Raw genomic sequence first — 15003 nt, forward strand, 5'->3', positions numbered from 1 at the left:
CAAGCTGTGCATTACATTTTGAGTCTTGCTGTTCACTCTGCCTTCAGCTCCTCAGGTACCCCATGACACCCAGTTCCTGTGCTGCAGGTGAAGCAGGGATGATTTTCATTCCTCTGGCCTGCCTTGTTCTAGCATTGCCTGGCTTTGAGACACCCACCTCAGGTCTATCATCCCTGCAGTACCACGGGGGTGTGTGTGTGTGTTAATGAGCAAAGGCTAAGCATTTGCTCCTTGGCAGAGTTCTGTACACTGCCACTGGGAGGTCCAGCACTGTTTGCATCTCGTTATTTAACGTTTTCTATTCAAGGGGTGAACAGACAGAGCAACAGAAACAAAAGAGGCAGCCAGGAAACTGACCCTGAAACATTCCAGGATCCCAGAGGACAATCACCAGCAGGGAATTCTGCTTTGGGTTACAGACTTCAAACCTATTCATGTAATTTCTGCTTGGACCCAGGCATCTCTTTGGGAAGGCTACATGGTGTCCTGGTTTGATGGCATGTCAGGAGGGTGATACTCAAAACCAACTCAGGCTACAATCTATCTTCACAGGACCACAGAAACAACCAGGCTGGAAGAGACCAAGTCCAGCCAACCACCCAACCCTAACGAACCACCCAGTGCCTCAGCCAGTCCTTTCTTAAACTCCTCCAGGGACTGTGCCTCCAGCACCTCCCTGGGCAGCCCATTCCAGTGGGCAACCTCTCTTGCTGGGAAGAACATCTTTCTAACATCAAGCCTAAATTCCAGCTGCACCAGCCTTTCCTTCTCTCACAAAAGGTTTGTGCACAGTCATTGTAGCACTCCCTCCTAACTTCCAGGACCTGGGAGATATTCAACACCACCTAAAGCATGCCTCCTGTTCACAAACCTGCCTGTCTGTGTCTGTGTCTGTGTCTGTGTCTGTGTCTGTGTCTGTGTCTGTGTCTGTGCCTGTGTCTGTCTGTGCCTGTGCCTGTGTCTGTGCCTGTGCCTGTGTCTGTGCCTGTGTCTGTCTGTGCCTGTGCCTGTGTTTGTGCCTGTGTCTGTGTCTGTGCCTGTGTCTGTGTCTGTGCCTGTGTCTGTGTCTGTCTGTGCCTGTGCCTGTGTCTGTGCCTGTGTCTGTCTGTGCCTGTGCCTGTGTCTGTGTCTGTGCAGAAACCTGTGCTCATCCACAAGGGTGTTCCTGTGGAGCTCGGTTACCTGGCTCAAGCCCTTAGATTAGCTTGCCAGCAAAGCCCTCCTGTGCCTATAGATCATGACTGTATCAGCCAAGATGAGCTCAAGAGGAATCAAAACCAAACTGGGAAGGAAGAACACTTTTAAGCATGTTTGGTCCTTCACCCAGTCACTGCTTGAAGCCTTAGTCTGACCAGGGAGAGAGGTGAGGGTGATTATGTACAGCAGGTTTTGGTTTTCTTCCCACCAGGAGATGAAAACAATCAGCATCAAGCTGAGGCTCCCTGAAGTCAGTGAGCCACAGTCAGTGGGCTGCCCACAGGAGCATTTGGGCTTCCTGCTCCATAGGGCATCACACATCCCAGCCAGAGCTGCTTTGATCTTCAACTGCCTCAAAGTTTACCTAAGCCATTTCCTCCTCAGCACACCTGGTAGGCTCTTTGGGAAAGGCTGGTTCACAGCTTTCTCACAGGCAGGGACTATGATTGGTGGCAGAGTGCTGCAGCATTTTCTTCATGCTCTTATAAAGTGCTCTGCCCCTCAGCAGCAACATTTAGAGAGGAGCTGAAACTCTTCTATTAAACTACACCAAGTCTGCCACAGAAACAGGTAAGGTAAAGCATAACAGGGGTGAAGTAAAAGGTGTTATGATGACATTGAGGCAGGTAAGGTGCATGCAACATTAGCAAATGAAATGAATTCCAGCAGGCTGCCAGTGCTTGGCAAATGCCTGAAGTGGATGCAGTGAGCACCAGTGAGTAACACCTTTGAGGACATGTCTGTTCTTCACAGAAGGAACTGACAAGAGCAAATCAACTAAGCTGCTCTCTATGAAATAGAATTCAATTCAGAGCTGCTTCCATTGCTTCCTGAGATTTCCAGCTGGATCTGTGAGTGTTTGCAAGCAGCTGTGCTCTGTAGGTGTGGGCCATGGCATTCCCTCTCTAGGCTCCAGCCCTGCAGAAGAAAAATGTCTTCAGGTGCATGTGTAATATTGCACCTTTTCCTTGGGACTTGATGAGCTCTTCACTTTGAGACCTCAGTGCCAAATGATGAAAGACTCTAAAATAAATCATCATTTCAGACATACAAGAGGTGGTTAAATCCATTAATCATAGCATCACAGGATGGTTTGGGTTGGAAGGGACCTCCAAAGCTCATCCAGTCCAACCCCCCTGCAGTCAGCAGGGACATCCTCCCCTAGAGCAGGTTGCTCACAGACTTGTCCAGCCTCACCTTGAGTATCTCCAGGGATGGAGCCTTAACCACCTCCCTGGGCATCCTGTTTCAGTGCTCCACCACCCTCGGGGTGCAGAACTTGTTCCTAACATCCAATCTCAATCTCCTCTTCTCCAATTTCAAACCATTGTCCCTCATCCTGCCACTGCAGGCCTTTGCAAACAGACCCTCTGCAGCTGCCTTCTGCTCCCATGGCAGCTCCTCTGCTCCAGCCTGCCCCCAATGCCCCTTGGGCTGTGCTTGGCCATCCCTGAGCAGAGCCTGGCTCCAGCCCTACACATCTTTATCCCCAGCCATGAGGGCAGCCCTCAGGCTCCTCTGCTCCAAGCCCCAAGCCCCAGCTCCCTCAGCCTGTGCTCCCAGGCGGGTGTTCCTCTCCCTGCAGCAGCTCTGGGGCTCTGTGCTGGACTCTCTCAAGCAGTTCCCTGGTAAGTATAATGTTTTCTTCTCCTAAAAGAACCAACAAATCCATTTTGGTACCCAGGCTCTGTGCTCTACCACTGTTGTGTGTCACAGGTTGGTTGGTAATGTTAAATACCAGTAGGATCATTCTTCATAGCATAAAGCACAGAAACCCCTCTGTATTTCACAAGGTACAGGCCTGTGATATTAAACCAGGAACAAAACAATGAGTGTTGTGAGCAGAAAGGTCTAGGAGGAGCTTTTGAGGAGAGGTAATGAGTCAGAAGCATGCAGAGTTGAGGTTTACATACGTCCAGCTTGTATCTCTTCAGTCTTCTCTCGTTAAGCTGGGGAACGAGTTGCAGCAAAGGATGCAGGACAGAGGACTGAGAGGACACGAACACAGACCCATGAGCAACAATGGAACTCAGACCTTATGAGGCAAAACAAGTCTCTCCCCCACACTTCTGGCTTATGGACCATAAAAAAACCAGACAGGGACTGAAAATGTTCATTGAGGAACTGGGGGGGTTAACATTTCACCAGGTACCGACATTTACAGTGACAGCATGGAGGGCTGGGGCTCACAGAGACAGAGGGGAAAGATCTGCATCCTCACCTTGCCTCGTGGCAGCTTCAGAACTGCCCACAGACTTCTTGGCCAGGGAATTGCAATTATCCAGACTCTGATCCACCTCTGGGAGTGGTACAGAGAATATTTCCATACAGTGCTCCTATCAATGTTCCTCTGATTAGCTACTGTGGGAGGTAGCAACTTCACTCTCTCTTGTACTGAAAAGTTCCTCTGCTCCAGCTTGCCCCCAGTGCCCCTTGTGCTGTGCTTGGCCAGCCCTGAGCAGAGCCTGGCTCTGTCCCTGCACATCTTGATCCCCAGCACTGAGGGCAGCCCTCAGGCTCCTCTGCTCCCAGCTCCAAGCCCCAGCTCCCTCAGCCTGTGCTCCCAGGGAGATGTTCCACTGCCTGCAGCAGCTCTGTGCCTCTGTGCTGGACTCTCTCAAGCAGTTCCCTGAGGTCCTTCTTGAGCTGAGGGGCCCAGAACTGGACACATATTCCAGACATGGCCTCACCAGGGTGGGCTAGAAAGTCCTCACCTAAACAGCTAAAGCAGAAGTGGTAAAGCAGTGATCTCTGGGGGTAGGCAGGGGCAAGGGTGTTCAGGATGGGGATGGAATGGGACACAGTACTCTCTTAGGAGCAGCAACAGAAATAGCTCAGCCCACTGATTGCCTCCAGAGCCACTCCACCATGACCCCAATATCATCAGCATCACTTGTTAGAAAATACACCACAGATTTCTGAAGAAAGGTAAAGAACAAGGCAAAAGTGGACATGGAAACAAAAGGATGAATGAATTAAGACATGGGGGGGGGGGGGATGAATATGCTTAACTTTCTCACAATCCTACTTTGCACAGGAACAAAAAGAGCACAGAGATGCACAGACTGTGTTTAGGCTTCAAGAGCAAGAATGGCTCACAGGTGCCTTGGCTCCTGAGAGTATTTTTATGGCTGTTTGTGCCATCCTATTTTTCAGTTCAAATACAAATCCCAAGGTCTGAGTGAGACTCAAACACTATTCTGCCTGGCACATATCTATGGCATGTACAAAGACAGACACTTTAATGACTAATTATCAAAGATTCATTAAAGCTCTTCCTGTTTATGGCCATGTGCTCAGTTTCCATAAATCCAATGTGCTGTGCCAGCAGCAGAAGCAAGCAGTTCATCTTAGCCTTAAATGGTTTAGCTACAAGGTTAAGATCCAGGTGGTTTAACTACAAGGTTAAGATCCAGGTGGTTTAGCTACAAGGCTAAGATCCAGGTGGTTTAACTACATGGTTAAGATCCAGGTAGTTTAACTACAAGGTTGAGATCCAGGTGGTTTAACTACAGGGTTAAGATCCAGGTGGTTTAACTACAAGGTTAAGATCCAGGTGGTTTAACTACAGGGTTAAGATCCAGGTGGTTTAACTACAAGGTTAAGATCCAGGTGGTTTAGCTACAAGGTTAAGATCCAGGTGTTTGGCACCCTTGGCCAGCACTGCTGAGCATCTTACATGCTATTCAAACACATCCTAGACCTCAAACACGAAGCTCCCAGGCCTGAGCTTGCCCTAACAGCTGGGAGAGAGCACTGCAGACAGGACCATACCATAGCTTTATGCACAAGCACAGAGGTACTCACAAGGAGCTGCTAGACCACTTACCATCATGTCTGAGTTGCCTGAGTCATGAGCCTTAGAATAATGAAATAAGAACTGTGCAAAAAGATTAAAAGTGAGGTTTTACTACAGAGCAGGGCATGGGGGTTAGGATTGTTCTTGACAGTCTGATCATAAAAGTCATACAGAGAAATCTTACCCTTTTGGTGTTGTCTTTTGCATCTAAACCCTGTGGGGATAACAAATGGGTAGAGAAGCTGTTACTTGGGAAACAAACAAACCACAAAGAGCAATTCTGGGTTCTATTGCCAAACTTCCCAGTACTGGATGAGGATATCTTCCTTCCTTGGCAGATCACTTCCATGTCTTTGCTTATCAATGCAACCACTCTCTTCCAGCTCTGGAGAGAGCACTGATTACTCTCCAGCAGAAGAGTTGATGCATGTGCCCAGCCTCTGCTTAGCAAATGTCTTTCCCCACTCAGAGCCCATAACTTCTCCAGAGCAGTAGAACCCCCTCAAGCTTTGTATCCAACCTGGAAATGCTTTTCCAAACGTTGGAGTCTCCCTGTGAGCTTCTAGCTGTTAGCTTAGGACACAGAGCATCTCAGAGTCAGAACTGGCAGCATGACTTCCAGCACTGAGTGACACTTCAGATGCTGGGTCCCCAGAATTCACAGAATCACAGAATCACCAAGGTTGGAAGGGACTTCAAAGATCATCAAGCCCAACCTGTCACCACAGACCTCGTGACCAGACCATGGCACCAAGTGCCACATCCAATCCCCTCTTGAACCGCTCCAGGGATGGGGACTCCACCACCTCCCTGGGCAGCACATCCCAATGGCCAATGACGAATTCACTGTAGCCCCTGAGAGATGAGGCCTCAGGAAGGCTGAGCAGTGTCTTGTGTGTGTTACCTGTGGCTTCTGCAGAAATCCCATGATCAAAAAGCAAAGTTCCTCCACTGCACTGGATGCCTAATGCACAGAAAACATCAACTCAGGTTTTCACTTCCAGTCCTACTGCACATAACAGAGAGTATCAAACGATAACCAAGTGAGCTCTGTCTGACTCACCTGAGGCTGAGCATCCCTGGACAGGTAGGCAGAGCAGGCATCATCTATCTGTAAAGGTTTTAAGAAGTCAGGTGAATAAAAACAAGTGAAGTATTTCTATCTGCAGGAAGAGTTCAGTGCAGCTGAAGCATGGTAAGCCTGTCCACTGAGGAGTCCTTACAGGGGCACTCCTGAGCAGTTTGCATTCCAGGGGGGTGGAAAAAGCCATTAACCATATAAAGAATTCATACTTGCCTGACCTGAACACCTACATATCTGTGTCCTTTACTCCCCTCCCCATCTCATGCAACCTTCTCTAAACCCTTGTTTCAAATCATGACTTTAAGCATCTGGAGTATGGGCAATAAAGTTAAACCTCTGCTATGTTATCTTTGGGTTAAACATCTGAGTCCTGCAGCTGGGTTGGGGCAATCCCAGGCACTGCTATAGGCTGGGCAAGGACTGGCTTGAGAGCAGCCCTGAAGGAAAGGCCCTGGGGGTGCTGGGGGAGGAGAAGCTCAACAGGAGCCAGCAGTGAGCACTTGCAGCCCAGAGAGCCAAGCAGAGCCTGGGCTGCAGCAAGAGAAGTGTGGCCAGCAGGGCCAGGGAGGGGATTCTGCCCCTCTGCTTCACTCTGCTGAGACCACAGCTGGAGCTCTGGGGCCAGCTCTGGAGCCTCTGTGCCAGGAAGGATCTGGAGGTGCTGGAAGGTGTCCAGAGCAGGGCCAGGAGGATGAGCAGAGGGCTGGAGCTGCTCTGCTGTGAGGACAGACTGAGGGAGTTGGGGTTGTGCAGTCTGGAGAGGAGAAGGCTCCCAGGAGACCTCATTGTGGCCTTCCAGTATCTGGAGGGGGCTCCAAGAAAGCTGGGGAGGGACTTTTGAGGGTGTCAGGGAGGGATAGGACTGGGGGGGATGAAGCAAAACTAGAAATGGGGAGATTGAGATTGGCTGTGAGGAAGAAGTTGTCCCCCATGAGGGTGGTGAGAGCCTGGCACAGGCTGCCCAGGGAGGTGGTGGCAGCCTCATCCCTGGAGGTGTTTGCAGCCAGGCTGGATGTGGCTGTGAGCAACCTGCTGCAGTGTGAGGTGTCCCTGCCCAGGGCAGAGGGGTTAGCCCTGGATGATCTTTGAGGTCCCTTCCAACCCTGACCATTCCATAAACAAAGCTGAAGAAGAAGCAAGTAACAAAACCAGAGCAAGGGGTTCACTGAGCAGCCTTGAAACACAGCTCTTCCAACTGGATTCCAGCATCCCTACAGCTCTGAGGAGATGTGCCAAGGACATCTTATGTGTGCCAGTCCATCTGTGCATCACTAAGCAGCCAACATCCAAAGCTTGCACTGATTTCTTTGGCAAATGAGGAGCCTGACAAGATTGTGTTTAGAGGAGGTGGCTCCCAAATCCCAGTGCTAGTAGAAGATATGTTCAATGCATTTCAAAGCACCCAGGCTCAAAGAGCACTGTGGGAGAAGTCACTGCCACTGAACATCAGTGTGTCAGCACAGACTGGAATTTACACACAGAGACACAGAACATACAAACAGAAATCCACAGCCCAGGCCAAGGAGCCCCAGCCCCCACCAGCCATTGGGGCTGGATCCAAATTACTGTCTGGTTAGCTCTGCAACTTGTCTCCAGACATGGCCATGCTTTGGCACCCAGGGACGAGCCTCAGATGAGGACAGGGGAAAAAGCAAGCTCAGTCTCCAGCCACAGTGGACTTGTGGGGTTGAATTTGACCAACCTCTCTGAACCACTGTAAACTTGCAGCAGCCACCAGCTCCTCTGGCAAGGGTTTCCCAACACTGTGTGAAATGCCACCTGGCTTTGTCTTGATCAGGCTTTTCAGAGCTGGCTCCACTCAGTGCTGCCTCAGTCTTGTCTTGGAAGAAACAGTGACTCAGTGACTCCCACCCATCATCCCCATACTGCCCAGGACCTTGTGCAGACAGCTAATCACATCCTCCTCCTGTGCCTCTTCTCCTAGATGAAAGGCTCTCATATGACTGAGTCCTCTTCAGCAGGGTTATTAATCAAGGAGGGAGAAGAAATGGAATAAAGTCCTCTGTGCTTCTGTGGTTCTTCTGTCCTCTTTGGAAAGAGATGTGTCCAGCCAGAGGTGGAGAGCTGGGCTCAGGAACAGACCAAAACTATCAGTGACCCAACATTTGACAGTCTGAGCTTCTTTCAGGAGGTCTTAATATGATCTTCAAATGTCCCTCTTAATGGTCTGAGAGGGACAGGGATGTGCTGGAGAGGGTCCAGCAGAGGGCTAGCAGGAGGATTAGGGGACTGGAACACTGCCTGCTGAGCAGGGGCTGAGGGACCTGGGGCTGTGCAGTCTGGAGAGGAGAAGACTGAGAGAGTAATTAATAAATGTCTATCAATAGCTGAGGGCTGGGGGTCAGGAGGGAGGGGACAGGCTCTGCTCAGCTGCACCCTGGGATAGGACAAGGGGCAATGGATCGAAACTGCAGCACAGGAGGCTCCACCTCAGCATGAGGAGGAACTTCTTCCCTGTGAGGGTCCCAGAGCCCTGGAGCAGGCTGCCCAGAGAGGTTGTGGAGTCTCCTTCTCTGGAGCCTTTCCAGCCCCATCTGGATGTGTTCCTGTGTGACCTGTGCTGGATTCTGTGTTCCTGCTCTGGCAGGGGGTTGGACTGGGTGATCTCTTTGAGTCTGTTCCAACCCCTGACATCCTGTGAGCCTGTGAAAGGCTCTGAATTCATGGAAGCAATATTACCAGTGCTGAGGGCTCAGAAGATGCTGCAAGAGGAAGAAAAAGCCTCCAGAACCCCAACTGAAGCTGCACAGTTTAATAATAATGAAATAAAAGTTAAAAAGGAAAGAAAAAGAAAGAGAAAAAAAGAGGCTTGGGTTTCATTCTGGAACGTTGAGGTTGCATCAATGGCACCTGCATTGGTATGAGCAACTTCTTCCATTGAGTGTTTGATGCTGTCTGATGCCAAAAAGCTTTGCTGACTGTCTAGAAAGTGGGGGTTCATAAATCAGCAGCAGGCAGTGCAGTGAGTCCTCTGCTTTCATTAGAGCTGCAGAGCCCTGAACAACACTTTCCAGCTGTAAGAAACACAAAATGCACAACAATAAGGGGAAAGTAATAAACAAATAATGCTTAGCTAAGGGAAGAGGAGAGAGGATTCATTTCTCTAGGGCCCAACTAAGAGAAACCATTAGCTAAGGTGGTGGGGAAGCTAACCCCCCCCAGAATTCCCAGGTTCTGTGGGTAGCACACCTTCCCCAGGCTCTTCCCCCTTGCAGTCCTCTGGCTCTGGGTGTACTCATTCAGCTTCTCGACTCTGGGGGTAAGAATATGCCAAGGGAGAAACCAGCAGTGAGTGGCATCAAACAAGCTGGAGCCCTTTGGGGAGCCTAAGCTAAAACTTTGCTCTTTCTGCTTGGTTTCTTTGCTTGTTTTCTCTTTTGGTAACCACCATAACACAAGAGCAGGACAGGCCAGAGATTGCTTCTGCTAGGGCACAATGGAAGGCAAGGTACGTCCCAGCTAAACCCTGCATGGGCAAGTCCAGGGCTGCTGAGAGCCCCAGCTTCTGTTCATTCCTTTAAAAACAACAGCAACAACATTTCAATAGCTTCTGTCATCCTTGGTGCACCTTCTCAGCACTTTTTCCTCCTCTTTTAGAAAGGTAGCCTCAGGGTGGCAGCTTGGGAGTTCATACAATCCTGGAGCAGCTCAGGTTGGACAGCAGCTCAGAGCTCAGCTCCTCCAAGCTCCCCACCATGCCCAGGGACACCTCTCAGCTACACTCAGGTCCCCCCAGAGCCTTCTCTTCTGCAGGCTGCACAGCCCCAGCTCCCTCAGCCTGTGCTCACAGCAGAGCTGCTCCAGCCCTTGGAGCATCTCTGTGGCCTCCTCTGGGCTCTCTCCAGCAGCTCTGTGTCCTTCTCCTGCTGGGGACACCAGAGCTGGAGGCAGGATTGGAGGTGGGGTCTCAGCAGAGCAGAGCCAAGGGGCAGGATCCCCTCTCCTGCCCTGCTGCCCACCCTGCTCTGGCTGCAGCAGATGCTGCTATGATTCTGCCACCAGGCTGCTTTAGATTTTACAGCTCTGCCTCTAATTTTCTTTCCTGAGACCCTCTCCAGTCCTTGCTATCACACTAAGATTTCTATTGCTTATGTCACATAATTTTACGTGGCATTTAGTATCTCATTGCATGCTTCTGTGTCCACTGAAATCCAGGGAAACTCTGCCTTTGCCACAGGTGGCTCAGGGACAAATCCTGTCTTACAAGTGGCAAATCTTAGCAATAAATACAGGCATCTATAAAGCAGCATTTTCAGTCCAGCAGGCAGCTCACTCATTGTCATGAGCTCCTTCAAGCTATCAGGACCTTGCTTCCCAATCCCCAGGAGATGAATATCACCAGGGCTTCTTCACCTGCTGGGCTAGCAATACATTGGTGTTTGAGTCAATGCTTCTACAATTAAGTAAGGGAAGTGTCTCTTGGAACATTCACAATAGGAAGAAGCTCATTCTGCATCTGTGTCCCTGCTGAGTCACCTCCTAATGGTACCAGAAGCTGCAGATTTAATGTCAACAGAATACCTGAAGGTTCCAGCAACACCAGGGCTAAACCCTCTCTGGGTGTTCTGTCCTGTTCCAGAAGATGGAACATATGTCACATCCTGGAGCCAAATCAAATGTTCATGTCAAGGATGAGAGTGGAAGATCCATTGTGATCAGCAGCAGGATGCTGGAGGAGCTAACTGGCACTGCACATTATTCTCCTGCTAGTAAACTGAGTGGCTGGGGCAGGAGGAAGCAACACAGTGTCCCACACCCAGCCAAACACTGCCTGAGCCCTGTGTGCAGAGCAGAAGCAGCAAGAGGTAAAACTGGATGAGATGAAACAATTCCTGTGTGTTGTGTATGGACAATACAGACCCCAGAGGTTGCCTGTGGGGCAGTGGCAGGCTGGGCATGGAGAGGGAAATGCCAGCTGTGACAAAACTTGGCTCTCCACTGAGCCAAGACAGCCTTTCCCTGGAGTGACCTCACAACACCCTCCTGGGACAACAGTTCAGGATGCCTGCAAAGGGAGATGGCTCACCTCTCTCTGCTGCTGCCAAGACAGGAGGTGCCCAGGAATGGCAAGAAGCAGCACCTGAAATCCTTGCAAGAGAACTGCTGGAGAGTGAGGTGTGACACAGAAGGGCACAGGAGAAAGGGGACTTTGTCACATGGCAGGTGCTGCTTACCTCTTTCCACAGCTGAAAATCCTGCTCTGCCTCGAGTGCTTGGGCTGGCACTGGTGCACCTGGAAGCACAAAGATGCTCAGCAGTGCTCTACAGCAAAGGCCAGTTGTACAGACACCCCGTGCCAGTGAGTTAAAGCAGACCTCTGCCCACCAAGTGATACCTGGCACACTGAGTGACTCCAAACCCTGAGAGACTGGTGCTGCCCTGGGAGTTGTGCCCAGGAGTTTCTGCCTGCCCTGTGCTGGCAACACATGACAAGCTGAGGATCTGGACCCTGCCTCTTGCTTTCTTCTGTGCTACAGTTAAAGAACTGGCCACAGGCTTTGTGGATGTCTGCTTGCATAGGAGTGAAGCCCATGCTATGAACATGGTGGTTTGGAGCAGGTGACAGTACCTGAGGAGCTGGCTTTGCTTCCTCTGTTAGCTGTGTGTGAAAAGCTCAGTCCCTGGGAAGATTAAATGCATTATTAACTGCTTAAAGCTACAGTGATACAGAAACATTCAGGTTGGAACAGACCCTCAGGAGCACCATGAACCCTGCTCTGCAAGGCTCACCCCTAAACCAGAGCCCCAAGCACCACATCCAAACCACCTTGAAACACCTCCAGGCTTGGGGACTCCACCACCTCCCTGGGCAGCACATTCCAGTCCCTGACCACTCCAGACCAATAAGGTCTCCCCTGCCCTGCTTCAGGTGTTGCCTCCTTCCCAAAGCTTTCCAGGGGGAGCAGAAAAGTGAGAAAGCCTGAAGACTACAGCTTGCTTTGGTTGTTGGCTGGTGATTTGGGGCTTGGTTGGGGTGTGGTTTGATTTTTCCTGGAGCATACACACTGGGCACAAAGAAAAGACAGAAGTCAAAAATAAGGCAAAGTACAATTGAGGAAAGCACTGGAGGAGGAAAAGCCTCCTGCAGGATTGTCACTGCCCATGACATGCTTGTTCTTTTATCCTTCAATTCTGCCACCTTCTTAAACCTCAACTCCTTCCCAGGCAGCAGGAGGACAGTTTCAGGAGCAGTGTGGCCAGCAGGAGCAGGGAGGTCATTCTGCCCTGTGCTCAGCACTGCTGAGGCCACACCTTGAGTCCTGTGTCCAGTTCTGGGCTCCTCAGGTTAGGAAAGATGTTGAGCTGCTGGAAGGTGTCCAGAGAAGGGCAACAAAGCTGGGGAGGGGTCTGGGGCACAGCCCTGTGAGGAGAGGCTGAGGGAGCTGGGGTTGCTTAGCCTGGGGAAGAGGAGGCTCAGGGGAGACCTTCTTGCTCTCTACAGCTCCCTGAAGGGAGGTTGTAGCCAGGTGGGGGTTGGTCTCTTCTCCTAGGCACCCAGCACCAGAACAAGAGGACACAGTCTCAAACTGTGCCAGGAGAGGTTTAGGCTGGAGGTGAGGAGAAAGTTCTTCCCAGCAAGAGAGATTGGCCCTTGGGATGTGCTGCCCAGGGAGGTGGTGGAGTCCCCATCCCTGGAGGTGTTCAAACAAGGCTTGGATGTGGCCCTTGGAGCCATGGTTTAGTCATCAGGAGGTGTTGGGTGATAGGTAAGAGGTTGGACTGGATGATCTCTGAGGTCTTTTCCAGACTTATTGATTCTATGATTTTTCAACCTAGAATTCACTTCTCACATCTTCTCTTCCCTCCACTGCTCTCCCTGCAGGAGCTCCTGGTGGTCATTTCTCTAAGGACAATGACGAGATGCTGTGTGCCACTGACCTTCCTGGTCCTCCTTTTCCTTCCTTCCTTCCACTCTTCCACATCTCCACACTTTACCAAAGCACTAAGTGCTGCTCCTGGATTTCTTTGACTCTTTAATGTTGAAACCCCACACAATCAAGCAGCACAAAGGCTCCTGATGAAGACAGCTCCCACACAGAGAAGACAAAGAGGACAGAAGTGCTCCTTGCACAGTGACTTGGTTTGGAATGTTCCTGCACGAGGGCTAAGAAGTTAATCTGCCTGGAGTGGGCTAACAGAAACTACCTGTGTTTGGTTTAAAAGCCCATTTTTAGCAGGCACTCCTCACTACAGAAATAGCAACTGCCAGACAGAAGACAGCATTTCGAGTTTCAGTCAAGCCAATCAAGCCCTATGCCTACAGCAGCTCAGCAGCTCTAGCTTTTCCCACTTACCCCCATCCCTGGGGATTCCTCATGCGATCAATACTGCTCCATGGTGCACTAAGTGGTTCCCAGAGGGCGCTAGGATTTCCTGCTGGTTTGTTGTATGTCTCGATTCTCTTTTCTTAGCTTTAGATTTTGAATGAAATTGCTTGCAACAAAAGCCACTTCCCAAAGCTGCGGGTGTGCCCTTTTGCAGGCGCAGGAGAATGCTGCTGGGGTACGCAAGGAAGCCTCCCCCCCAAACACCCCCCCAAAACTCTGCCCCGCAGCTACGACTTCCAGCGCATCTCTGCCTCCTGACCAGCCCTGCCTCTGCTCCCAATCCCGCATCTGCCCCCAGCCCCGCATCTGCTCCCAGCCCCGCATCGGCTCCCAGCCCCGCATCGGCTCCCAGCTCCACATCTGCTCCCAGCCCTGTATCTGCTCCCAGCCCCGCATCGGCTCCCAGCTCCACATCTGCTCCCAGCCCTGTATCTGCTCCCAGCCCCGCATCGGCTCCCAGCCCTGCCCCTGCTCCCAGCCCTGTATCTGCTCCCAGTCCTGCCTCTGCTCCCAGCCCTGCCCCTGCTCCCAGCCCTGTATCTGTTCCCAGCCCCGCATCGGCTCTCAGCCCCGCATCTGCTCCCAGCTCTACATCTGCTCCCAGCCTTGCCTCTCTGCTCCCAGTCCTGCCTCTGCTCCCAGCCCTGCCTCTGCTCCCAGCTCCACATCTGCTCCCAGCTCCACATCTGCTCCCAGCCTTGCCTCTCTGCTCCCAGCTCCACATCTGCTCCCAGCCCTGCCTCTGCTCCCAGCTCCACATCTGCTCCCAGCCCTGCCTCTGCTCCCAGCTCCACATCTGCTCTCAGCCTTGCCTCTCTGCTCCCAGCTCCACATCTGCTCCCAGCCTTGCCTCTCTGCTCCCAGCTCCACATCTGCTCCCAGCTCCGCATCTGCTCCCAGCTCCGCATCTGCTCCCAGCTCCACACCTGCTCCCAGCTTCGCAGCTGCTCCCAGCTCCACATTTGCTCCCAGCCCTGCACCTGATCGCAGCTCCGCGTTTGCTCCCAGCCCAGCCCGGATCCTCTCCCCAAAAAAAATAACCTCAAACCACCACCCACCGCCCTAGATTGCCGTGCTGACAGTACAGGCAGGGCTGGGAGAGGGATGCTGCTCACCTTTGCAGGCAGACATCGAGGACGCGAGGAGCAGGAGGAAGAGGAGGAGCAGCGGGGACCCCGGCAGCGCCGCGCCGTCCCCTGCCTTGTCCAGGCTGCGGCGGGGGGCGGCTGCGGGGCGCTGATGGTGGCAGAGGTTTCCCATGGCCGCGGCGTCCCGGCGCTGCCCGGCTGCCAGCCGCTCTCTGGACATGCCCTCGCCGCCCGCCCAAACTTTTTAACTCTCCGTGACACGTGGACGAGCGGCAGGCTGAGTCAGGCGGGGAGCGTCAGCCGCCCTGCAGCCTCCCCCCGGCCGCCTCGGGGCCGCAGCCGCCGCCGCCCCCCGCCCGCTGACGCAGCCCCACGCCAGCCGGGGGGCAGATCCGCGCTGCAACCCCTGCCTGCTTGGCAGGCTCCAGCCCCTCTTGCTAAGAAAATCCCGTGGGTCTGAGAGCACACGGGAAGCCTGCCCGAGCC

General features: G+C 52.2%; 1 protein-coding gene across 1 annotated transcript in view; it reads right to left on the reverse strand.

Moving 5' to 3' along the window:
• Positions 1–14689, reverse strand: part of NMU (neuromedin U) — an 18318-nt gene extending 3629 nt beyond the window's left edge. The window contains exons 1-7 of the mRNA XM_068136655.1: positions 14545–14689; positions 11276–11334; positions 6060–6107; positions 5901–5960; positions 5181–5210; positions 5027–5077; positions 3111–3185 (exon numbers count right to left, since the gene is read on the reverse strand). Of these exons, the coding sequence (XP_067992756.1) occupies positions 3111–3185; positions 5027–5077; positions 5181–5210; positions 5901–5960; positions 6060–6107; positions 11276–11334; positions 14545–14689 (468 nt within the window). The remainder of the gene's footprint in view (positions 1–3110; positions 3186–5026; positions 5078–5180; positions 5211–5900; positions 5961–6059; positions 6108–11275; positions 11335–14544) is intronic.
• Positions 14690–15003: the final 314 nt, after the last annotated feature.

This window comes from Melanerpes formicivorus, unplaced genomic scaffold (genome assembly GCF_026170545.1).
Source record: "Melanerpes formicivorus ecotype bairdi unplaced genomic scaffold, bMelFor1.0.p_v2 SCAF_4, whole genome shotgun sequence".
NCBI lineage: Eukaryota > Metazoa > Chordata > Aves > Piciformes > Picidae > Melanerpes > Melanerpes formicivorus.